Consider the following 24,543-nt stretch of genomic DNA (forward strand, 5'->3'; position numbering starts at 1 on the left):
TAATCACATGTAAGATAAAAGTAAAGTAAAGCAAATAGAGTTTAAGAGATGACACCAGGTTTTTTAGCGAGTAAATCCTATTTGGTAGAATAGACCAATTGTTATGAGAAAAACCTCATGGACTGTGTAGTCCAGAGCAAAACGATCCACTATGTATGGAACACAGTACAATAAACTTTGACTTAGGCTCACACCCTATCGTTTTACCAAAAACCAATTGCTGGCAATCCTCTGACTTTGCGACGTCCCGTCCAACAGCTCTTGATCTCAGGCTTACTTTTGATTTCTATAGAAGGATTGCTGGTAGATCAGATTACATTCCTCAAATGCTTTGACCTTTCCAAAGTGTGATCGTTTCACCCATGTTCTTCAAGATCTGAATTTGATGTAGAAGAAATACATATACTCTTTTGATCGTTGTAGTTGCAATATTCAATAGACTTTGAACACGATTAGGAATTGAACAATACCCTAAAATCACTCTTGTGTTTATGTGCGTGTTTAAGAAATAAAAACAAAAAAACTATATTTGATTTTCTGCAAAATATCTCTCAAATAGACTTTTAAAGAATTAGAAGTTTTAATGTAAAAGCCGTATCAATGTACATGTAAATCAAGGTTTATATACACTTTCAAAGATCTAGATATGCATAGGAAAAAGCTAAATTTCGTGCATAGATGTTTTGGAAAGAAGTCTATACCAAATAGGAAGTTTAGACTGAACAGGAAACAAATCACTTAAACTGTATCAGACTTCATGACCCGGTAGCCAGAAGTGGAACCTGTTCCCAAAGGACAGAATGTTGTTATTTGAAGCTAAGGTTCCTGAACCGGTAAAAAAGGTTGGCACCAGTTCTCAATTGGCAGAATTGAAAGGAAAGGTTTAAACAATTTGGAAAAATTCTGTTTTGGAAACTTTGAGAGAAAACCATGTACGTATAATGTCTTTAGTGGGATTCAACTTCTAAAATGTTCTTCATACATTTTTCGTAAATTTCAGTTTATCAAACTTAAACAACTCTTCAATTCCGTAGTCAATCTCGATCTTGATTTTGAAACTTGAAAATTACAACTCGATCGAACTTGTTTTGATATCAAAATTAGCCAATTACAAAATATATACCTTGCATGGAGAACCCAAGAAACCCAAAAAAAAAAAAAAAAAGGTCAATATAAATGGCAGAAAACACAAATATGTTCCAGAACAGAGATGAAATTTGGAGAATCTACCAAACCCAGTTTAAGAGGGCAAGTGGATTTCAGAAAAAAAGAAAAACACTACGCATCAAAGCTTTTCAAATTTTTATTCCATTTAATAGACCTAGAATCAAATATATTTTGCTAATGTTTTTTTCTTGGCCCTTGCAATAATCAGATCCCAAATCTTCTGGACATGCTCTCATGAATTTTTCATTTATTTTAAGGACATTTAAGGGGGTGTTTGGTGCCCAGGAAAATAGACTTGCTTTTATGCAACAGTGTCAATAGAGACGATTTTCAATGGCTTTTTCTCTGCCATAGATTATCGCCAACAAGATAGACAATTTAAAGTTCGAAGAATTCCTTTGATTTTGTGAATCTGGATTTCGTAAAAAGAGGAAGGATGTAGAAAAGAGACCCAAAGCTTTTGTTTTCACACACACAAATTGAAGGAGAGAAGATTTTCAGTCCACCTTTTACGAGGTCAAAAATGACGGTGTTAAAATGATCTTCCTGCACCTTTAATATTTAATTATTTTTATATTAAGCAATGTTACTATGTCATTGTCCGGACCATAAATGATGCTGCGTACCAGATCACTTAAGAATTTCTTTCTAATCAATTCTATGGTCAGTGGTTATTGGTATACTTTAAATAACATAAAACAAAGGGCGGAGTAAAAGTGAATTCGAGAACGAAAGTTTGAGAGCGACGAAATTAAATCATGAGCAATGAAAAATTAAATGAGAGAGCACAAAAAAGATGAGAACAATACCAATTTAAAAGAATTGTGTGACTTAAAATATACCAAATCAATTAAATGGTAACAAATCAGTTTATGAGAGTAATTTGAGTTGATTTTTTTTTTTTCAACTTATGGGACCTATTTCACTGTACGATTATTTTTTATTGATTGGCGTACCAATAATAAGGCCCGTTTGCTTCACTTAATATCTTGTCCTCCTCTCTCTTACCTCCTTGTAAAAGAAAAATGTTTCTCTTCCCCAATCTCTCCCCACCCCCCACCACACACACAGATCTAAGATGTTTTAAAAACTACTAGCAGTAACACTGTATAGAATGGAGATTTTTATTTATTTATTTATTTTGTTAATCTGTTCCGCTTCTGAACCAACTTGTTGGTTATTCTTTATTGAATTTTTCCTCAATCTTGACTATGTAATGAAGAACGAAAGGTTTTTAATGGTGAACGAAGATTTTTATAACATTTAAGTATGGCGGGAAATTTGGGCTTCAGTTTTTATATTAGACTGACGTGCACAAAAAGTCAAATAAAATTCTAGCACACAACATTTTCAACATATTCAATTCTTAGTGTTAAAAAAGATTTTGGACGATGAATTTGTGTATTATGCTCATATTTGTAGTGTTGTTTCACTACGAGATTGATCGAGGTTATGTTGGCACTTGAAGTTGCTGGTTCATTTCCAATTTGGGTCAACCTACTTTGAAGTAACCCAAGTACCTTTCCGCACTCATGATAGTCATTTTATTTTATATCTAGTAGACCATTAGTTTGAGTTTCAAAAATGATAAAAGTTGGAATATAAGGGTTTTTTTGGAAACTTGATATTTTAAAATTTTTTTACTTAGGAATGAAATGTTCATTCTATAGGTTTTGTTGCGTAATAAATTTTAAAAAATAAATTTTTATTTTTTATTTTTATTTAACGGAATCACAATGTTCTCAAAGAGGAAGAAAGTGCTAATGTATGAAAAGAACCAACAAAATCTTCAAAATTAAGCGCAAAAATTGAAGTTTATGTCCAATGAGCACACATAAGAATCATATATATCCACAATGCTAAGTACTCGAATTACAAATAAAATAAAAATATACAATTCAATAGAAAATTATATGATCTAAGTTTTAAATTATTTTTCTCTAAGAAGAAAGAATGTCTGTATTTATATAGGTGGCCGTATGCACCAGGAGGAGATATTGTTTACCTGCTGTAGAACGAGGGGCAGGGAGTGAGGGCGTGTGAAGCGAAGGGAGAGATCAGAGAAGCCAAACTAAAAACAGTATAACTTAATTTGACTGTAACGAGAGCATTACGAGTCCAAATAAAAAAGAATGTTAGAAGGTCTCATCCTGCATGTATCTTAATAAAAAAAAATTAATTAATAAATATGATTGAATGTACAATGTTACCTAATAACTAATCTTTCGAATAGTGTTTGTGATGACCCCACTCCATAACATGGTCTTATAGTACAGATATTTGTAATCGAAACCTGAACCCCCCTAGGGACCCAACGTCTTTGGGCTCAAACTCGAACAAACAAGTTACTGGTACACGATCCTAATGTCTCTGGACGAACACAAAAAAACAAAAAAAGGTTATAGGTACACGATTCCTTAGTGTAAAAAGAGGTTATTCCATGTGGTGTTTCATAGTGACCCCTTACACCTATCTTTTAACTTGTGAAGAAAGTGGAACCCACCTCCTTGTCTCTTGCACATCTGACCCAAGCATTACAAAAAATTTTGTTGATCCTAATGTCTCTGGACGAACACAAAAAAACAAAAAAAGGTTAGCGGTACACGATTCCTTAGTGTAAAAAGAGGTTATTCCATGTGGTGTTTCATAGTGACCCCTTACACCTACCTTTTAACTTGTGAAGAAAGTGGAACCCACCTCCTTATCTCATGCACATCTGACCCAAGCATTACAAAAAATTTTGTTTTCTCATATTCGGCAATCGGGTGGCTCATGCCCTTGCTAAGCTTTCGTGTGATATTTTGGATTTTGATCGCGTGTTGGACACTTTTCCTCCTCTGGTTGCTGCTTTGGCCTTGGGTGATGTTGTGGGGTTTCATGATTGATCCCTTTGTTGGGTTCTGGGTTTGTTGGCTTCGTTGTTAGCTGTGTTGTTGTTGCCAGGAAAAAAAAATGCCTATGAGAAGCTGCTAAATGCAAAAAATGGAAATTGGGATAATTGTTCTTTGCTGCGTTTTTGTTGTTGTTGTTGTAGTAATATTGGCATGGAGGGTATTGAATTGGGTGTGGTTGAGGCCAAGGAAGCTAGAGAAGTGGCTGAGACAGCAAGGTCTGAGTGGCAACTCCTACAGACTATTGTTTGGAGACCTGAAAGAGATGTCGGAGATGATCAAAGAAGCTAAGTCCAAGCCCATCAATCTCTCCGACGATATCGTCCACCGTGTCATGCCCTACATCCTTAAATCCATCCACAACTATGGTATTATATATTTCTCAAATTATTTATCTGATTAATTTATACGAATATCATATATATATATAGAGAGAGAGAGAGTTGTGTTTTTCGTTGGTTTGTGTTTGGTTCTTTGAACTGAAACCATATATGAGGGAAAGGAACACAGCTACTGGAGAACTTTTCATTTTATCTTTTTTTATTTTTTTAATGGGTGGATTTCTCTGTCTTTTCTTTCCATATTCCTTTTTCTTTTCCTTTCCCCTCTTCATTTCTACAGCTAAACAGTGGTTTTACAATACTATAATGGAAAAGGGTAAAGAAATCCCATCCCGTTTTGTGTATAGCTACACATTGTTAACGAATTTTACAGGATAAACTGCAAATAATCCCCCTTGAATGCAAATAAACCCCTAAATTACAAATTGTCCATCTGATTTATTGATAGGTTACAATTAAGGACAAACACATTGTAAAAGACCTTTTTACCCTTTCTCATTATATTTGTCATTTCTTATTAAATTATTTTTATTATCTTTTCTCTTATATGAAAATAAATTATAACATTTATCTTAATTTTATTTTTAGTATCAATTTATCATAAAATAAAAAAAAATATTTGTAACTACTATTTTTTAAAAGGATTAACTTATTATTAAAATTTATACTATTTATAATAAAACTTATTATACTCACTTTAAACTTTTTTACCATAAAAAATACATTTTTTTTCATACAATATATTGGTGAAAAATTAATAAGTTACTGAAGATGCAAGAATTCGTTTCTTCTTTCTCTTTCTCTCTCTAGAATTCTTCCAAAAAATTTCCCCCCTCTTATCCACCTGTAATGGTCTATTTATAGGCCATTACAATTATTATTGTTAACTGATTACATTGGGCCTATATTCAAAAGTTTTCTTCCTTCTGGGCTTGATCTTCCAATGGGCTTGATCTTCCTCGGTGGATCCCCCAGGTTCGGCCCATTCCGGGGTGCTTTGGCATGGGCCCTACTTCAATTGTTCGACCCGATCCCGTTCCAACGAACTATATCCGGCCCATGCCACTTGCTGCATCCTCAACTGCCCCCATAATTACCCCTTATTGATTAGGGGGTAATTATTAGAGGCTGCTAATGATAACCTGACGGCTCGAGAAGATCCCGTGGGAGAATGGACGGTTAGATTTAGGAGTCGGCGTTTCGAGATTCAAAAAACTCATCGCTTTCCTGACTTCTCGGCCCTTGGGCTCACCTTGTCTTTATAAGCTTCATAGATGTTCCATCGATCCTCTTTACCGTCTCCACCTCACTTTCTGTTGTTCGATTCCTCTCCGGCGATCTCTTGCAAAAGATCCTCCTTCCAGTGGCCTTGCAGTACTTTTTGCCGTTATCACTCTCTGAGGTTAGTTTCATTTGCATTTTTTTTTTGGAAGACTTCTTTCTCCTCCTCGAAATCTTCATTCATTCTCACCATGACAGTAGATCTAGACGTTCTTCGCATGAAACTTCACCTCCCTGACGATGTAGAAATTAGAAATTACCCCCGAGAGGTGAATATTAGAACCGGTGCTGGCCTTCTTCCCGGCGAGGTCCTGTTTTCACTCCTCCATCTTAATCTCCTTAGGTTTCCTTTGCATCCCTTCTTTTGCTATGTTTTCAACAAGCTAAATCTTTCCCCTTTGCAAGTAAACCCAAATTTCCTTAGGATTTTGTTTGTTATGCTACTCCTGATTCGTGACAGAGGTATGGATCTGGACCTCGTAGATCTTCTCCTCTGTTACAAGGTTAGCAAGATCAGAACTGATGAACCATTTTACTACTTTTTCTCCATTGAGAAGAGGTCCATCTGCACGGATAAAATCAAATCCGAGAAGGGTTGGAGGAAAAATATAATTGGGGTTAGGGGAGCCTGGTTCTCTCCAGCTGCGGAGGATTTCCCTATCCCGAGCACTTTTGGAGAGTGCTCTGTCTCTTTTTACAAGAAATATAAAAACCATAAGAGTGACTGTCCTTGCGAGATTTGCATTCCTCGTTTTTGTACTTTCTTGTGCCATTCCTTAGGCATTCTTTGTGATGATTTGAGCTACGGTGTGTGCAGGGATAGGGATAACTACCTAAAGCAGTACGTTCTAACCAACGTTTCCTCCTGCTCGGACCTCCTCACCTCAGACAATCTCCTCGATATCTCAGTCCTCGGTAAGACAATGAGCCAACTCCAGATCCCTTCCTTCGGCAAGAAGAAAACTGCCCCCAGGCCTACTATCACCCCTGCATCAAATTCTTCACCAGCTTCAGCATCTTCCTCTGCTACCCTTTTTGATACCACTCCTTCCACCGATCCATCCGTGACGGCTGCTGACCCGGTCGCTAACACAGCGACCGCCAGTCCGAACGTTACCCTTTCTGTCAGCAATCCTCCTGGTTCTACTACTGCTTCCGCACGGGAAAAGGCAAGAGGAAAAAGGCACCAACCTGATAGTACCCTCAGCATCGATGATGTTCCTTTGTCTCAGAGGGTTAGGCCCTCTGGGCTGAATGTGATATCCCTAGCGAGACCTCCTCAGACTAGGCCCCCTACCCCTTCTGGGCATGCCTCCGCTTCAGGAACGGCGCCATGGAACCCTCGCTTTATTCGAACAGACGGATCGTCTGTTAAACCGACCGAGACCATGTTCAAAGATGGTCAAACCGCAATGGCTTACTACAGGAGCATGTGGACTCCCAAGGACATTGACGTAGCCAAATGTCTGTCTCAGAGGGAAGTGTTCAGCCGATTTCCCTAATCTGCCATGGAGGTAACTTCTGCCTCTTAGTCAATAAGTCTTTACACACTCTTTACATTTATTTTCTTCTAACCATCTGCTCGGCTTAATCAGTTGTCCTGTATATCTCTACAGACCCTGTATGGGATGATGGCTATGCAGAAACAAGTTGAGCATGTGAATGCCAAGGTCCGTGCGCTTTCTGACAGCCTTAATGCAGCGAACAAGGAGAACGATGATTTGGCTGCTCAGAAGACCGGGTTGATGGTTCATCTTGGTAAGATTGAAAAGGAGAGGGATTCGCTGAGGAAGGAGACTGACTTTCTTCAGGATGAGAGGAATGCATTGCAGCTCGAAAAGAGTGTCTGGCATACCGAGCGGGAATCTCTTAAGGCTGAAAAGGAAGAGCTGCTACGCCTTCTGAGTGATGAGCAATCCGCTCGGATGGCCTTTGAGAAAAGGGCCTTGGACGAGCGCAACGCTTTACTCGATACCATCAGTAGGGTAAACGGTGGTATGCTAGCTCTGCATGTTCGGTTTTCTAGAGTTGGAGCCCTCAGATATGCTCAGGGGTTCCGAGAGGGTTATGCCGATCGTGTTCTGGATGAGGGTCAGACCGGTTCTACCCCTGATAATGTTGACAAGGAACTGGATATTGACCCTCGTGGTGTTTATGCCGATCCAGACTCTACCGCTGCCGAGGGCATATTTGATGAATGCCAAGAGATTGCCTCTTCTCGGATCACTCCTACTCCTTCTGCTGCTCTGACTTTGGACATTCTTCCTCTGTCCACCTTGACTCCATCTGTTATTACTGCTGAAGATAACCCTCAGCAGAATGATTCTTCCAACGCTATTGAGGGTAGGACTCAACAGAACGATTCTGTCATTCACCTCGACTCTCCACCTCGTGAGGATGGTGATACCAACAATAATGAGGAGACAGCTGAGCATCATCAAGAGGCTGACGAGGCAAACGCTTCTTAGTTAGAACTCTTCTTTTTTTTTTTTTTTTTAATGTACTGACTTTGGTATATTTGCCATCTTTACACCTTATCTTTTTTGTAACTCTTTAAACTTTATTAATGAGATGGCCGACTTCTGATCAAGCTCTTTATGTAAACTCTTTTTTTTTTTTTTTTTTGTTCTTAGCAAGTGTTTGGCGTTCGGCTCATAATGCCAGCTGCCACTTACTTTGCTCAGGCGCCTGACGCTCGGCTAGAATGCCACTTGCCACTTGGCGCCACTTGGCCCTCTCTTCTTTCTCTTTTTTTTTTTTTTAGCAAATGTTTGGCGTTCGGCTCATAGTGCCAGCTACCACTTACTTTGCTCAGGCACCTGGCGCTCGGCTAGAATGCCACTTGCCACTTGGCCCTCTTTTTTTTTTTCTTAGCAAGTGTTTGGCGTTCGGCTCATAGTGCCAGCTGCCACTTATTTTGCTCAAGCGCCTGGCGCTCGGCTAGAATGCCACTTGCCACTTGGCCCTCTTTGTTTGGCGTTCGGCTCATAGTGCCAGCTGCCACTTACTTTGCTCAACCTTTTAAAGAGGAGTATAATCTTTATAAATCTCAGAAACTTGTACATTCGACTGTGTTCAATTGAAAATGAACAAAATTCAGTATTGAATCTCAACTTTTTATTGATAATACCTCTTCAGAGAAGTAGCATTCCAAGGCTTGTTAACCAGCCTTCCGGCCATGGTTTCTAAGGTATATGCCCCCTTTCCTATGGCTTCTGCAATTCTGTATGGGCCTTCCCATGGTGGCATCATCTTTTTGACTATCCCCACCTTCTTTTTCAGAACCAGATCACCTGGCCTAAAGTCTCTGTGCTTTACTTTCTTGTTATAGCTGTTCGCAAGTGTCTGCTGGTAGGATGCGAGCCTTACCACTGCTGCATCTCTTTTTTCTTCCAGCAAATCGAGGTTAAACCTTAACATACTGTCATTATGCTCACGGTTCCATGCCAAGCTTCGAACAGTCGGAACTAAGTGCTCGACTGGTATAACTGCCTCGGTACCATACGCCATGGTGAATGGGCTTTCTCCGGTCAGTCGTCTAGGGGTCGTTCTGTAGGCCCATAGGACGTTCGGCAGTTCATCTAACCACCTTCCTTTCTTTTCTTCTAGCTTCTTCTTGATACAAGTAAAGATTGTTCTATTTGTAATTTCCGCCTGTCCATTGGCCTGTGGGTGACTTACTGCCGCCAGTTTTTTATTAATTCCATATTCCTCCAAGAGCTCTCTTACTTGCTTACTGTCAAGGTTGGTCCCATTATCCATGACGATTGATCTCGGAACACCAAACCAGCAAATAATATTACTCCAAATGAATCGTCTCACATGAGTTTGAGTAACGCTCGAATATGGCTCTGCTTCCACCCACTTAGTAAAGTAGTCTGTAGCCAGCAGCACATACTTGTTCTGAGCTCTGGCAGTTGGTAGAGGACCAACTACATCCATCCCCCACTGTGCGAAAGGCCATGGTGTGGTCATTACATGCAAGTCTTCAGGTGGTTGGTGAATCAGTGGTCCGAACCTTTGGCACCTTCTGGACAATTCTTCCGAATCTTGCGACATGTTCGGCCAGAAGTACCCTTGCGCCATTGCTTTGTGCGCTAAAGATCTCCCCCCTGAGTGGTTTCCACATACACCTTCATGAATAGCTCGTAGTATTTGCCGAGCCTCTGTGGGGGTAACATATTTTAAGTACGGTCCGGAAAAAGATCTTCTGTATAACTGGTTATGCACTACGACGTACTTCGCAGCATTCGCTTTGATTTTCCTAGCCTCATCTCTTTGCTCAGGCAGAGTACCATCTCGGATGTAAGTTATGATCGGATCAATCCAACTTGGCTCATATGGAATAACATTCACTTGCCAAGGATCCGAGAGTGAAGGTTCTTCGAAAATGGATGGCTGGTTTAATATTCCCACTGGAATCACCCTTGCCAATGTTTCTCCAGAACCCGAGGCACTACATGCTAGCCGGTCGGCATCTTCGTTATACTCCCTTGGAATTTGAATGAATTCAATTTTTTCAAAGTTCTTCGCCTCCCGCATAACAGCAGAACGATATGCTTCCATCGTTTCATCCTTGGTTTCATACTCACTCCTCACCTGCCGAACAATTAATTGTGAGTCACTAAAAACATTCAAATTCCTGACCTTAAGCTTCTTGGCAAGCTTAATTCCTGCCAGCAACGCTTCATACTCTGCCTCATTGTTCGTGGCTTCGAATTCAAGCCGAAGCGCTTGGCTTAAGGCTGTACCTTCTGGCGTCTGCAATTTGATCCCAATGCCTGCACCAATCTGATTTGAGGATCCATCAACGAAGAGTTTCCATAAGCAACCACGAAGATCCTCCTCCACGTCCTTTGAATCACATTCAAGTAAAAAATCTGCCACCGCTTGCCCTTTGACTGCTGTTCTAGGTTCGTATGTGATATCAAATGAGCTTAACTCTATGACCCACTTCGTCATTCTTCCTGAGAGATCTGGTTTGTGCAGGATTATTCTGATAGGGAAAGTGGTTAGAACGATGATAGGATATGATTCAAAATAATGCTTGAGCTTTCTTTTCGCATGCACTAGCGAGAGTATCACCCGCTCTGCCTTTGAATAACGTCTTTCGGCCTCAGTCATTGTCTAGCTAACATAGAACACTGGATATTGCTTCCCTTCTGCGTAGCGGATCAGAACGCCACTTGTCGCGATGCTGGATACTCCGAGATATAAAAATAGCTTTTCGCCCGATTTTGGAGCTGACAGTACCGGAAGGTTCTGCATATATTTTTTCAGAGCAGTTAACGCTAGGCGCTGTTCATCCCCCCAAACCTGCCTGCCGTGGCTTCGTATTGTGTTAAAAAATGGTTTGCATTGATCTGACAATTTGGAAATGAACCGGCTCAGTGCAGCAATCCGTCCCGTAAGTATTTGCACTTCTTTGACTGTCGTCGGCTCGGCATTCTTAGTCAGAGCATCTGCTTGGGCAGGGCTTGCCTCGATGCCTCTGAGATTAACCACGTGCCCTAGGAATTGGCTTGAACTTACACCGAATGAGCACTTGGTCGGATTGAGCTTCATTCCATATCGCCTCAACACATCAAACACGTCTCGCAAATGCTTCACATGATCAGCTTTCTTCTTACTTTTTACCACCATGTCATCAATGTAAGCTTCCACTGTCTTCCTTATTTGTTCCTTAAAATTTTTGCTAATAAGTCTTTGGTAAGTTGCTCCGGCGTTCTTCAGTTCGAATGGCATAACTTTGTGGCAATACGTCCCGCGTTCGGTAACGAAAGAAGTTTTTTCTTCATCAGCGGGGTCCATGGGGATTTGATTATAACCTGAATAAGCATCTAAAAAGGTCAAGCGTTCATATCCAGTAGTTGCATCCACCATCTGATCAATCTTTGGCAGCGGGAAGCTATCCTTCGGATAGGCTTTGTTTAAATTGGTAAAATCAATGCATACGCGCCATTTCCTATTTTTCTTCTGCACAACGACCACATTCGATAACTAGTTAGGGTAGTACACTTCTCTTACAAACCCCGCATCAAGAAGCTTGTCAACCTCCTCGGCAATAATTCGGTTGCGCTCGGGGGCAAACCGTCGCTGCTTCTGCTTTACAGGTTTTGCATTAGGGTTAACATTCAAGGAGTGACAAGATACAGAAGGATCGATCCCTGGCATGTCTAGGTGACTCCATGCAAACACATCTGTGTTTTGAGACAAAAAATCAACTAATTCCTGCTTTTCCTCCTCAACGAGTCGTTCCCCCACTCTGGTTGTCCGTTCCGGTCGGAACTGATCGATCTGCACATCAAACAAGGGTTCTTCAGTCAAGCCTACTGGCTCCTCCTCCCCACTCTGCTTGGAGGGAGGCTCCTGTAATTGCTATCTCGGACTTGCTGAACGAATGGGAGCTTTCCCCTTTCCGGTATGTTTCAGTGTTACAGAATAACATTCTTTAGCTGCAACCTGGTCTCCATGAATGTCAATCACTTTGGTTCCGTCTGGCCCCAGGCATCTCATTACCTGATGCAGAGTGGAAGGAACACCTTGAACTCTGTGGATCCACCCTCTACCCATCAGAAGATTGTAAGAGGGATGAATTTCAACAACCACAAAGGTTTCCATCAAAACCCTCTCGGCAGTATGTACCGCTACCTCCACCGTACCGACGGGCTCCACTCGCTTTCCATCAAACCCTAGTAGTGGATTCCCGGTGGATTTCAGCCGATCCTGTTTGATCTCGAGCCGATCGAATGTGTCTCTTGACATGATGTTCGCACTACTTCTAGGGTCAATTAGAACTCTGCGCACCAAGCATTTGGCCACTGTCAAACTTACGACCAGCGGGTCCTCATGAGGGATCTAAACAAGCAACAAGTCTGTTACGTCAAACTTTATCTGCGTTGATGCGCTCTGTTGGTGCAGAGTGTTTACATTGCTTATCATTCTCTTCATCCGTGCCTGGCGAAGGTGTGTTCGAAGCAGTTCATCTGACTCCTCGGCAGGTTCTGGCCGACCATGAATTGCATTGATTACTCGAACTGGTTGTGTGTTGTGAGAATTCGACTTCTGATTCTTCTTCACGTGCTCCATTGGTCGGTTCTGTTCCACCGCTGGTCCTTGAATATAACTTGCGAACTCCCCTCTAGCTATCAGCATCTCTACCTGTCTCCTTAGGTTCCTGCATTCGTTAGTCTGGTGGCCAAAATCAGAATGAAATGCACAGTGCTTAGACTGATCCCTCTGTTCGAGAGGTTGTCTGATTGGTAAAGGAGGTTGGAACTTATCTTTATTTTCTTGGTACAGTCTTGCTAGGGTAACTTTCAATGGAGTAACCAACTTTTCCTCTCTGGGCCTCTTCTCAGATTTCCACGAGGAGCGTTGCGGCTAAACCTGTTTTTGCCTGATCTTTGCTTTGGTCTTTTCTTCCGTGGATATGACGGATGTCTTCCGAGCGTTTGCCGCCTCTTCTTCTTCCAAGCGCACAAATCCATCGGCTCTTTCGTTAAGTTCATCCATAGTCTTCGGCGTGTTCACCACCAAGCTTGTGTGGAATGGGGTGCCACGGTTCATGGCCAGTATGAATGCTTGAACTGCCGTTGAAGGGTGACATTCAATAACCATGCTCTTGGTAAGGTTAAACCTGGTTAGGAAAGCCTGGAGACGCTCATCAGCATGTTGCTTCATTGTGAATAGGCTCGAAATATCTTTCGTTGGACGCTTGTTTCCATAGTATTGGCTTATGAACTGATCACACAAGCTTCAGAAACTATCCACTGAACCCCTCGGCAAGTTCTTGAACCAATTCAGAGCTGGTCCGGCCAGACTCGTAAGAAAGCACTTGCACATCAAAGAGTCATTCTCAGTGTTTAGAGCCATTTTAAACTAGATGTGATACACGTGATCGATCGGATCGGTCGTTCCGTCGAACAGAACGAAAACGGGCATGGAAAATTTCCTCGAACTCGGAGCATTCAGAATCTCATCGGTGAACGGTGAATCAACCGTTCGAGCTGTTGAATGGAGTGCTTCATTTTCCCTCTGGAACCTCGCGGCTGCTCTCTGGTCTACTGATCTCCTCTCTGAGCTGTGATAGTCGAACGTCGTCATGGAAGGCCGATAGGTCGGATCGAATGACCTGTCCTCAACAAAGTCTTTGCGCCATGGAGGCATAGCTTTGTGACGATTCAACTCTGTTGCTTCACCTCGGCTGAGCGTTTCTTGATGTGGATCAAAAGTCATTGCTTCGTTTCGCCTGATCTGCTCACGCCGTGGATCCATGTGAGTTGATCCTTCACGATCATCAATACGACGAAGATTTGGCGGCAAACCGTCTCGCCGGATTTCCTCGCTGTGAGGATCTACTAGATTGTTTCCAACCTCCTCACCGTGATGTGCTGCATCGGTACGTGCACCTTTTTCTCCTACCGGGAGTGGTCGTAGAATTACTGGAGCTTCTTGACGCTGCATTTCAGTCCTTAGATCCACATTTTCTCTCCGAAGAGCTTTGATCATGTTCATCAACTCATCAAGTTTCACTTGCTGGACGTTCTCAACCGTATTGGAGTTGTCACCCCCTATCATGATTCTGGATCGAAGCAAAGGCATGAATTACGAACTCCGAAACAGATCTAAGCGTCACCGATGCAAACTCCGTTAGATCTGGGCTTAACTTCACCGAATCGTGATCACTGTTTGCTAGATCTGAACTTTTCTAGCTTTGAACTCACCGGATCTGACTGCAATTGAGCAAATCACAATTGCGTCATTCCGAAGCAAATGCCTCAGAATCCACAATAAGCAAGAATTCTCTCTGAACAAACTACAATCTCACTGATCTGGATTCAACTTCCAGAAATCACACTGTGTACTCACAAACTCAATTGAACTAATATGGTACTGATCAGGCTCGAATTGATCTTCTTCCTCGATTCCCACAGATGGCGCCAATTGAAGATGCAAGAATTCGTTTCTTCTCTCTCTCTCTCTCTCTAGAATTCTTCCAAAAAATTTCCTTCTCTTATCCACCTGTAATGGTCTATTTATAGGCCATTACAATTATTATTGTTAACTGATTACATTGGGCCTATATTCAAAAGTTTTCTTCCTTCTGGGTTTGATCTTCCAATGGGCTTGATCTTCCTCGGTGGATCCCCCAGGTTCAGCCCATTCCGGGGTGCTTTGGCATGGGCCCTACTTCAATTGTTCGACCCGATCCCGTTCCAGCGAACTATATCCGGCCCATGCCACTTGCTGCATCCTCAGTTACTTAAATAAAAAATACCTTCTTTTTTATGCAATATATTCATAAAAAATTAAAAAATTACTCAAATTGTTTTAAAATTTTCTACTTAAGATTTTTATTTAAAAATTTAATTAAAAAAATTAAAGGTAAATTTATACAAATTTATATGTCATCAAATTATTATAATTTATTTCAATAAGAAAAAAATAATTAAGAGTAATTTAATAAGAAAGGGCATTTTGGTCATTTAATAAAATATAATACAGGCATAGGGGCATTTTGCAAGTATTTGTGATAGTTTAGAGGGTTTTGTGCATAAAATATACTTTAAGGGAATTATTTGCAAATTCCAACATAATTTAGGGGAGTTTTTTTAATTTATTTTATTATTTTATTATTTTATTTGTAATTTTCCCCATTTTATATGCTCTGTGTTTTGCTAGCTTTACTATCTTTGATCAAGGAATTAGATTTTCTCACCGTTTGTTTCAATGTAAAATTTTTTTGTAAAATATTTTTTATTTCAATTTTATTTTATTTTATTTTTGGTTGTCCTAAAAATGCTTTTTACTATAAATGTTGGAATATAAATAGTTAGACTAGTGGATTTAATAATCAATGAGTCAAATAAGAGTTTGAATTTTCATTTACAAACTTTTTGAGAAGCCAAACACCCAAAAAAAACATATTTTTAGGAATTTTCCCAAACACCAAAAAACATATTTTTAGGAATTTTGCCAAACACAGAAAAATAAAAAAAGTATTTTACATGAAGAAATATTACTTGAAAAATATTCTACATGGAAAATATTTTACGCCCAGAGTATTTCTACAATTTGCTTGCATTTCAGGTAAGAATTTGTTTATATGGCTTGGACCGAAACCAATGGTGATCGTCCGGGATCCTGAACTCGCGAGGGAAATACTTTCTAAGAATTTTCGATTTCCAAAGCCCCATGGAAATCCACTGTCCAGGTTGCTAGCAACTGGACTAGGGACCTATGACGGTGAGAAATGGACCAAACACAGAAAAATCATCAATCCTGCTTTCAATCTAGAGAAGCTCAAGGTACAATCTAATAGTAAGTGTCAGTACTAATTTTTCAGCCTGCAGAAGCTCTATGCAGCCAATCCAAATCAACCTCACCACAAGAAAAGTTTTAAAGTTGAGAAGTGTTATGCTGGGATTATTATTATTATTATTTCGAAAAATTTGTATTTCTTGACCTTAAACACCAAACAGACATGGTTAATAAAAGAATCTGAACTATTGATTTCTAAATGTGAAATACTAACTGTCATCGGGTTTTTTCTTTTTACTGTTTCATATAGCATATGCTACCAGCTTTTGATTTAAGTTGTAGCGAGACGATGAGCAAATGGGAAAAGATGGTTTCAGAGGAGGGTTCATGTGAGTTGGATGTGTGGCCTTATCTTCAAATGTTGTCTAGCGATGTGATTTCGCGCACTGCATTTGGTAGCAGCTATGAAGAAGGAAGAAGGATATTTGAACTTCAAAAGGAACAAGCCGAGCATACAATTCTGGTTGGACAGTCAATTTACATCCCAGGATGGAGGTAATTAAAGCAATATTTATCAAGTTCCTTTCTACAACTCCGTTTATTTGGATGTAAAATACTTTTTATTTTTATTTTTTGGTGTTTAGTTGTCGTAAAATATTTACAACTCACCCATTAAAATTCATTTAGGATTCTAAATACCATTTACAAAGAGAAATGATATTTCCTTGTAGGTTTTTGCCTACTAAGAGGAACAAGAGGATGAAGGAAATCGACAAAGAAGTGCAAGCTTCATTGAGGGTTATTATCGAAAGAAGAGTGAAGGCAATAAAGGCTGGAGAAGCCGGGAGTAATGTTGACTTGCTGAGTCTATTATTGGAATCGAATTTCAGAGAAATTCAACTACATGGAGACAAGAATGTTGGAATGAGTACTAAAGATGTCATTGAAGAGTGCAAGCTATTCTACTTTGCAGGGCAAGAGACAACCTCAGTTTTGCTTGTTTGGACAATGTTTTTATTGAGTAGGCATTCAAACTGGCAAAACCGCGCTAGAGAAGAGATTTTGCAAGTGTTCGGGAATAACAAGCCAGATTTTAATGGGTTAAATCGCCTGAAAATTGTAAGTTTTTTCATCAATCGTATAAAATCTTTATACACGCACTCTTATATTTTTTAGCTTTCGAAACTACTATTCTACTTTTGAAGTTCATCTTGCACAATATTAGGGTTTGTAGACTTCTACCGGTGTCTTCTCATTTTTCATATAGAGAGGAATATATAACTCATCTCATTATCAGGCCTAAATTTCAAATTTAGTTCTTCATTCAACATATATATATATTTGACATTATATATACCGGCTGAATAGAAGAAACGGCAAAGTATATTATTCTTATTATCACAACTGATTCAAAAGTTTATCATGTCATCTTTAGAAAAAGGAAAATGGAAAAGGCTTATTCTGCAGAACATGCACCTTATAGCATGAAATCTATCATTTTATCTGAAAGTCTTGACATTTTTCTCTTTCAGGTAACTATGATTTTGTACGAGGTTCTAAGGTTATACCCGCCTGCAGACCAACTGACTCGAACTATTCACGAGGAGACAAAGTTAGGAGAAATTTCATTTCCAGCAGGAGTGCACTTTTCATTACCGATAATTCTTATTCATCATGACCACGAAATATGGGGTAACGATGCAAAGGAGTTCAAACCAGAGAGATTTGCTGAAGGAGTGTCAAAGGTCACAAAGGGCCAAGTCTCATTTTTTCCATTCGGCTGGGGACCCCGGATATGCATTGGACAAAACTTCGCGATGTTGGAAGCAAAAATGGCATTGGCTATGATTCTACAACGTTTCTCCTTTGAGCTTTCACCATCTTATGCGCATGCTCCTTACACTGTCATAACACTCCAACCTCAATATGGTGCTCACTTCATTTTACACAATGTCTAGTTTCGAATGGTATCACTATTGCTAGCTCATAATTAGCAATGATATTTCTAGCTGGGGATTTTCATATCATGTAAAATGGATTACTAGATTTTATATGAACCTTGTTGAACCTAACATTTCACGTACCCAGAGCAATGTTAGAAAGTTAAGCTAGATTCTTTTGTTTTCCTATATACATGCATGGTTGAGTAGGGTTAATGTATTTTCTTGTGTGACTTTTGGTTTTTCAATAATGGTTGTTAAATGAGATTATTTAGGGAGATGAATCATGTAAGGGGAACTGAATTATGAAAAAGGAGATGAATATTAGTAAATTCGTACTAAAGATGTAGCCTATAAATAGAGGCTTGTATCTCTTTCAAAATCAAGTAAAATAGAGTGAAATCAAAGCCTTAGAGCTATAGTATACATTGTCCTTCATTTGTGTTGTGTTTTGTGGTCAAGAGATCTAGTTTAGTCTCTTGAAAGCTCCACTGTAAAATAGAGTGAAAATAGAGTGAAATCAAAGCCTTCAAGTTATACATTAGCCTTCATTTGTGTTGTGTTTTGTGGTTAAGAGATCAGGTTTAGTCTCTTGATTTTGTGGTCAACACAAAATCCAGTAAAATAGAGTGAAATCAAAGCCTTCAAGTTATAGTATACATTGGCCTTCATTTGTGTTGTGTTTTGTACTGGTCAAGAGATCAAATTTAGTCTCTTGAAAGCTCCACTGTTCTAGACTTTATTCCATCATAGTGGTCTCAGAGCGTGGTTTAAGATCAATGGCTTCCTAGAACATGATGTTGCAGCCCCAACTGTCAAGATTCAATGGGAAGAATTATACTCAATGGAGCATCTAAATGAAGGTCCAGTACGGATCCCAAGATTTATGGGAGATTGTTGAGACTGGTTATATGGAGCCAACGGATCAAACGACTCTTACTCCATAACAATTGAGTGAGTTAAAAGAAAATCGTAAGAAAGATCGACAAGGTTTTTTTTTTATCTACTAAGCTGTAGATGAAGTTATTTTTTAAAGAATTTTATCGGTTAAGCAAGCTTGGGACACACTTCAAGCTTCATACAAAGGAGAAGATAAAGTGAAAATGGCATTATTGCAAACACTTCAAGGTTAATTTGACATGTTGCACATGAAAGAGTCAGAATCTGTTAAAGATTACTTCAATCGGGAAACGTCTCTTGTCAACCAAATGAGAGTGAATGGAGAACAAATTGAAGACAAAACCGTTATGGAAAAATTCTTCAGAGTATAACTTGCGATTTTGAATATATTGTGGTGGCAATTGAAGAATATAAAGGCTTGTCTACTTTGTTTTAGATAGTTTGATGGGTTCTCTTCAATCACATGAATTGCGCCTGAAGCAATTTGACTCATCTCCTTGTGGTGTTCTGTATTTTTTTGCATTTTTTTTTTTTTTTTGTATTTATTTTTCCTTGACACCTCGTTTTACGCGCCGTCATCATTTAGCGAGTCGTGTGGGTCATGGAGTTTGTTTAAGGCATTTCTAAATGGGTCATCTTTCCATTTTTCGGATTTTTGATCCAAAAGGTCCCGTGTGGGCCCATGCCAGGATTTTTTGTACCCGGGTAATCATTTCGAGTCCATGTGCATTTCATTATTGTTTGGTAAATATCTATGTGATATTTTCATTTTCACTATTTTCCATTTTTATGGAATTTTTGTCGTTGTAAGGGTATTTTTGTCTTTTCCCATCTTGCATACCGGACACCGCGGAGTGTGCCGGATATGTCAGAGAGTTGTTTGGAACATTTCATTGAGTTCAAGGCTCTTTGAAATGCAAGGGTTGCCGTTTCGGCATTTTTTCCCTTTTTTGGACCGAACGATCCTGTGTGGGACCTGCCACAGTATTGTCGCGTACGGGGGGTGTCGGTTGGTTCCATTTGCATTTCATTTATTTTATTTGATGTGTTTTGTGTAGTATTTGTATAGTTTGTATTTGATGTGTTAAGTGTGTGTGTGGTGGAGAAATTTATAAAAAAAAGTCAAAATTTGAATTCTTGGAGGTGGGACCCATGTTCCACTTGGGTATTAATGGCTAAGAGGCGACATTTGGGCTCTCATTTCTCTATCCCCGGTTATCTCTCTCTCACCTTCTTTTCTTTGCTTTTTTTTTTTTTTCTTTTTTACATCAAAGCTTCAATCTTCAATTAATGTCTCATCCTTTGGAAATTTCGAGTGTCGTTTGCGGTAAATCGGAGAGCACGGCGAGATCTACGCATGGATGTAAGCAATTCCTCATTTGGCTGGCCTTAGGGAGTTCAAAAATCTGGACCCACTTTGGGGTTTTTGCATCTTAAGAGGTAGGGGTCTCTAATCCATACATTCTTGCACCTTTGTGAATTTTTCTACTATAATTATTGTTAAACATACTTAATTTGAGTTGATTGCCTCTAAAATGACTTAATTATGTATATGAAGCATGTAATTAGGTGTATTGGTTGATTTGTATGAAAAACATGCCTAAGTGTTAATCTTCTATGCCTATTGTGTTGTTAACTTGCTAGAAATGTTATATGAAAACATGTGTAATTTTCTTAAAATTTCTTGTAAAGCATGCTTATTTGTGTAGTATGAAAATCCCTTATTGCCATAGCATTGAAAGCATTAGACATACATGTATATCATGGGGTATGAACGAAGGGAAATGATTTGAAATAAATGAAAAAGAGATTTTGGGAAAAAGTTTTTGTAAAGTGGTTTTGAGAAAACCCAGACGCTGTGGAGGTACCAAAGGTCCGTGGAATTAATGTAGCTTAGAGGGAACTAGGGGAATCACCCCAGCGTGGTTGAGATATCTGGGCCCCAAATGACGCCGCAGAGGTACCAAGGGTCAGGGACAGTAGCCAATCATTCTCTCGTATCGCAGTGGAGTCACCAAGGGACGGGTTATATTAACAATTTGAAAAGTGAAGGATTGGATTTTGAAAATGGGGAGCGACATACATGGCATTGCATTTCATAGCATGAATTTGTTTCATCATAACTTGGGCTTGTATTGTATTTTTTTCCCTGGCATAGTATGATCCCGTTGCCTTTATTTTTATTTATTGTTTGGATTCATAGGGTCACAAGAGGTGTGTCTTAGGCACCACCTACTAAGCAATATGCTCATCCCTTCATATTTAATATTTTTCAGGTCATGGGAAGGAAGTGGCGGATGACAATCCACCACAAGCTTGTTGGTTGCTAGAAGTCCATTTTTGCTATTTTTGTTTTAGGCCGTTCTTTTATATTGCAACACTTTGAAAATGTATTTAAACTTACTAGCATGGCCTTGTAATTTAACTAAGAGCCTTAGCTCTATTTTGATGTAAATTTAATCAAATGTAAAGACTATGTTTTTTGTATACGAAATAAATGGGAAAATGTGGTAACAATGTGATAAATTGTCGATGCTTTTCACCATGGTATGAAATAGCATTTTTAAAGTGTGTTGGGACAGGTTTAAATCTATTTTGAGGTTTCTCCCAAAGCCTCATCTCATTCTCTCAGTCACAGCATCTCAGCAGTTGAACCACAGTTCGAAGAGCCATTTCGGTCGACTGAAATGGGTGCTTCGACCGACCGGTTCTTCTAGTAGCCTCAACTACTATTGGGGAGCACAACCAGTCAACCGGTGGGCCATTTTGGAAGACCAGTTCAAGGAAATTTTGTTTCGGCCGACCGAAGCTTCATTTCGATCGATCGAAGTGAAGCTGGATGGCCTATTTTTTGTTCTTTCTTCCAGCCTATCTATCTTAAGCTTTGGGAATTTAGATTGAGCCATTGTGGAGAATAACTATGACCTTAAAGTGATGTTTTAACAGTAGAAATGACGGGTATGACTTAGGTAACCTCGGGTTCGAGTAAAGACGGACCTCCGGATTTGGGTTGTTACAGAATTAGTATCAGAGCGATAGTTCGAAAACCATTAGGAAGATGGGTAGAGGCCTACTTAGGCTTGCATGGGAAGGCATTTGCATTGCTTATGTGGTTATTTGCTAAAGTGTTTCGTTATGTGAAAAGCATGCTTAACTGGTTATTTGCTTATGTGTTTATATATTGTGTTATGGTATTTGTTGTCTAGTTTTGCATACTAAGTGTTTATATGGCATCATTGTATTGAGTCGTCCATGGTTGCACCATAGTGTCATCGTTATTGAATCATTTTCTCATTTTCTAGCACGATGCCACAGCGAAAGGAACCAAGGGGTGTTGGCCCTAAGCTGACAAGGGGTGATGTTGGTGAAAGTTCTAGCTTCAATTCCGCGGAGCAGGTTGAGGAGGATATACTTCTTAGGGATTTGATTCCTCCGAGAGGTGTCTCCACTAGAAGGGATAATGTTGTGGCACCCGTTGAAGCGGGTGAAGGCTCAGCTGAGCTGGCATTGAACCATCTGTTGCAGAATGCCTTAAGGGTTACAATTGCTTCTCATCTGCAACCGGTACCACAACCAGTAGTTCAGGTAGAGGAGACGGCGGTACAAAAGAGTCTCAAGTTGATTGTGGGGTTTTCTAAGTTGATGCCAATGATGTTTGAGGGCGGTGCAAACCCAATGGAAGCTGATGACTACATGGACCAAGTGGAAACCCACTTTTCTTCAATGGATGTGACGGATAATCATGTGAAAATCATCCTAGCCACTTACAAGTTTTCAAAGAACACCAAGCTTTGGTGGAAGTCAGTTACCAATCAACATAAGGTTGAAGAGATAACGGGGGAATGTTTAAGGAGTTATTTTATGAGAAGTATTTTCCGGTTACCAAGAGATGAGAGTTAAAGGAACAATTTAACGGCCTTATCCAAGGCAACATGTCGATGACGGAATACGAGAACAAGTTCACTTCTCTTTCCCACTTTGCTCCAAAGATGGTGAGCAATGAAGTTAACAAGAATCGAAAGTTTGTTTTCGGTCTTCATTACCAAATGAGGCCATTGATAACGGCACAGTACTTCAAAGTTTATTTGGAGGTAGTGGAAAGAGCATTGATATTAGAGGCGGAAGCTAAAAATAGAAATGCAGGAAGGGAACAGTGGAAGCAAAAGAGAAATGCAGAACCATCTTCAGAAGGGCAGTCATGGAAGAGGAACATGGGTAGTTCATCTCGGTATCCGCTCCTACTACTCCTATGCCAGCTGGGTCAGATAAAAGTGTAGTCGTTTGTTTTCAATGTGAGTAGCCTGGACATTAAAAGTCCAATTGTCTTATGAAATCGTCTTCAGTTTCTGCAGCACCGAGAGCTTATTATGGGTGTGGCCAACAAGGCCATATAATTCGAGATTACCCGAATCGGGGAGTAGGCATCGGTAGTGGCAGAGGGTTACAGCAGAAGCTGTCACAGTCGGCTATAACTCAGTCAGGTTTCAGACCACCGCCACCACCATAGCTTGCCATGTCTTCTCAGGGTTCACGGCTAGTTATGAAGGATGCTCCTACTATGTCAACGCAGCATTCTGGTGTTCAAGTTGGCAGTTCTCAGGTACAGGCACCACACATGTCTTTGCACTTGCACAGGCCGATGCATCTTTTAGACCATCAGTTCTCCAAGCTATCTTTACAGTGTTTGGTTCTTGGGCCTGTGTTTTATTTGACTCTGATGCATCTCATTCCTTTATTTCATCATCATTTGCACTTGTATCAAGGTTAGAGGTTAGTTTCATGGATCGGGCATTATGTATTGATACGCTAGTTGGGGTTTCAGTGTCTTTGAGCCGAGTAGTAAGGGATTCTTCCATCATGATAGTCAGAAGGACTTTTGTGTTTGACCTTATCCTCCTGGAGATGACTGGTTTTGATGTCATTCTCAGGATGGATTGGTTGGCTTCATTTCATACTACGATCGACTGTTTAAGAGGTAAAGTCACAGTTTGCACTCCTGAGAGAGATTGTTTCTTTTTCATGGGAGATCAGAGTGATTCCCATACCTCATCGTTTTACGGGATTCGTGGAAGAAGTCGTAGTGATTGCTTCTTGACTAGTCTTTTAGCCAAAGAAGATGATGTTGTGGAAGGGGTTTATCCAGCAGTTGTTTGTGACTTCTTGGATGTCTTTCCAGAAGATTTGACAGAGTTGCCTCCACATCGAGAAGTAGAGTTTACTATTGATTTGATGCCCGGTACTGCGCCGATTTTTATGGCACCGTATCGTATGGCACCTATTGAATTGGGAGAATTGAAGAAGCAGCTTAATGAATTGAGGATGAAAGGTTTCATCTGACCGAGTGTGTCACCGTGGGGCGCACCGGTCTTGTTTGCTAAGAAGAAAGATGGTTCTTTGAGGTTGTGCATTGATTATCGGAAGTTGAATTATGCCACCATCAAGAATAAGTATCATTTGGTAAGGATAGATGATTTGTTTGATCAGTTGAGGGGAGCCAGTTGTTTTTCGAAGATTGACTTGAGGTCAGGCTACTATCAGTTGCTGGTTAAGAATGAAGATATATCAAAGACAATGTTCTGTACACGGTATGGACACAATGAGTTCCTTGTTATGCCATTTGGCTTGACTAATGCACCCGCGGCATTCATGGACTTGATGAATCGTATCTTTCACGATTACTTGGATCAGTTTGTGGTAGTTTTCGTGGATGACATTCTTGTGTATTCACAATATCGGGAGGAGTACGAGATCCATTTGAGT

General features: G+C 40.0%; 1 protein-coding gene across 3 annotated transcripts in view; it reads left to right on the top strand.

The window, feature by feature from the left end:
* The first annotated feature begins 3,832 nt into the window (after nt 1–3,832).
* The window catches only part of LOC132306356 (cytochrome P450 CYP72A219-like), a 33,916-nt gene continuing 13,205 nt past the window's right edge, over nt 3,833–24,543 (top strand). The window contains exons 1-5 of one of the 3 annotated variants that reach the window (XM_059803719.1): nt 3,888–4,426; nt 15,773–15,990; nt 16,254–16,498; nt 16,675–17,062; nt 17,476–18,054. In XM_059803719.1, coding sequence (XP_059659702.1) covers nt 4,141–4,426; nt 15,773–15,990; nt 16,254–16,498; nt 16,675–17,062; nt 17,476–17,901 — 1,563 coding nt within the window. In that variant the 5' untranslated portion in view covers nt 3,888–4,140 and the 3' untranslated portion in view covers nt 17,902–18,054. Of the gene's footprint in view, nt 4,427–15,772; nt 16,004–16,253; nt 16,499–16,674; nt 17,063–17,475; nt 18,055–24,543 lie in introns of those variants that run through there. The other 2 variants (XM_059803720.1, XM_059803718.1) reach the window with 2 other exon arrangements.

The sequence above is a fragment of the Cornus florida genome, unplaced genomic scaffold (genome assembly GCF_030987335.1).
Source record: "Cornus florida cultivar Cherokee Brave unplaced genomic scaffold, ASM3098733v1 CherokeeBrave_3.0.0_Hap2_Chr05, whole genome shotgun sequence".
NCBI lineage: Eukaryota > Viridiplantae > Streptophyta > Magnoliopsida > Cornales > Cornaceae > Cornus > Cornus florida.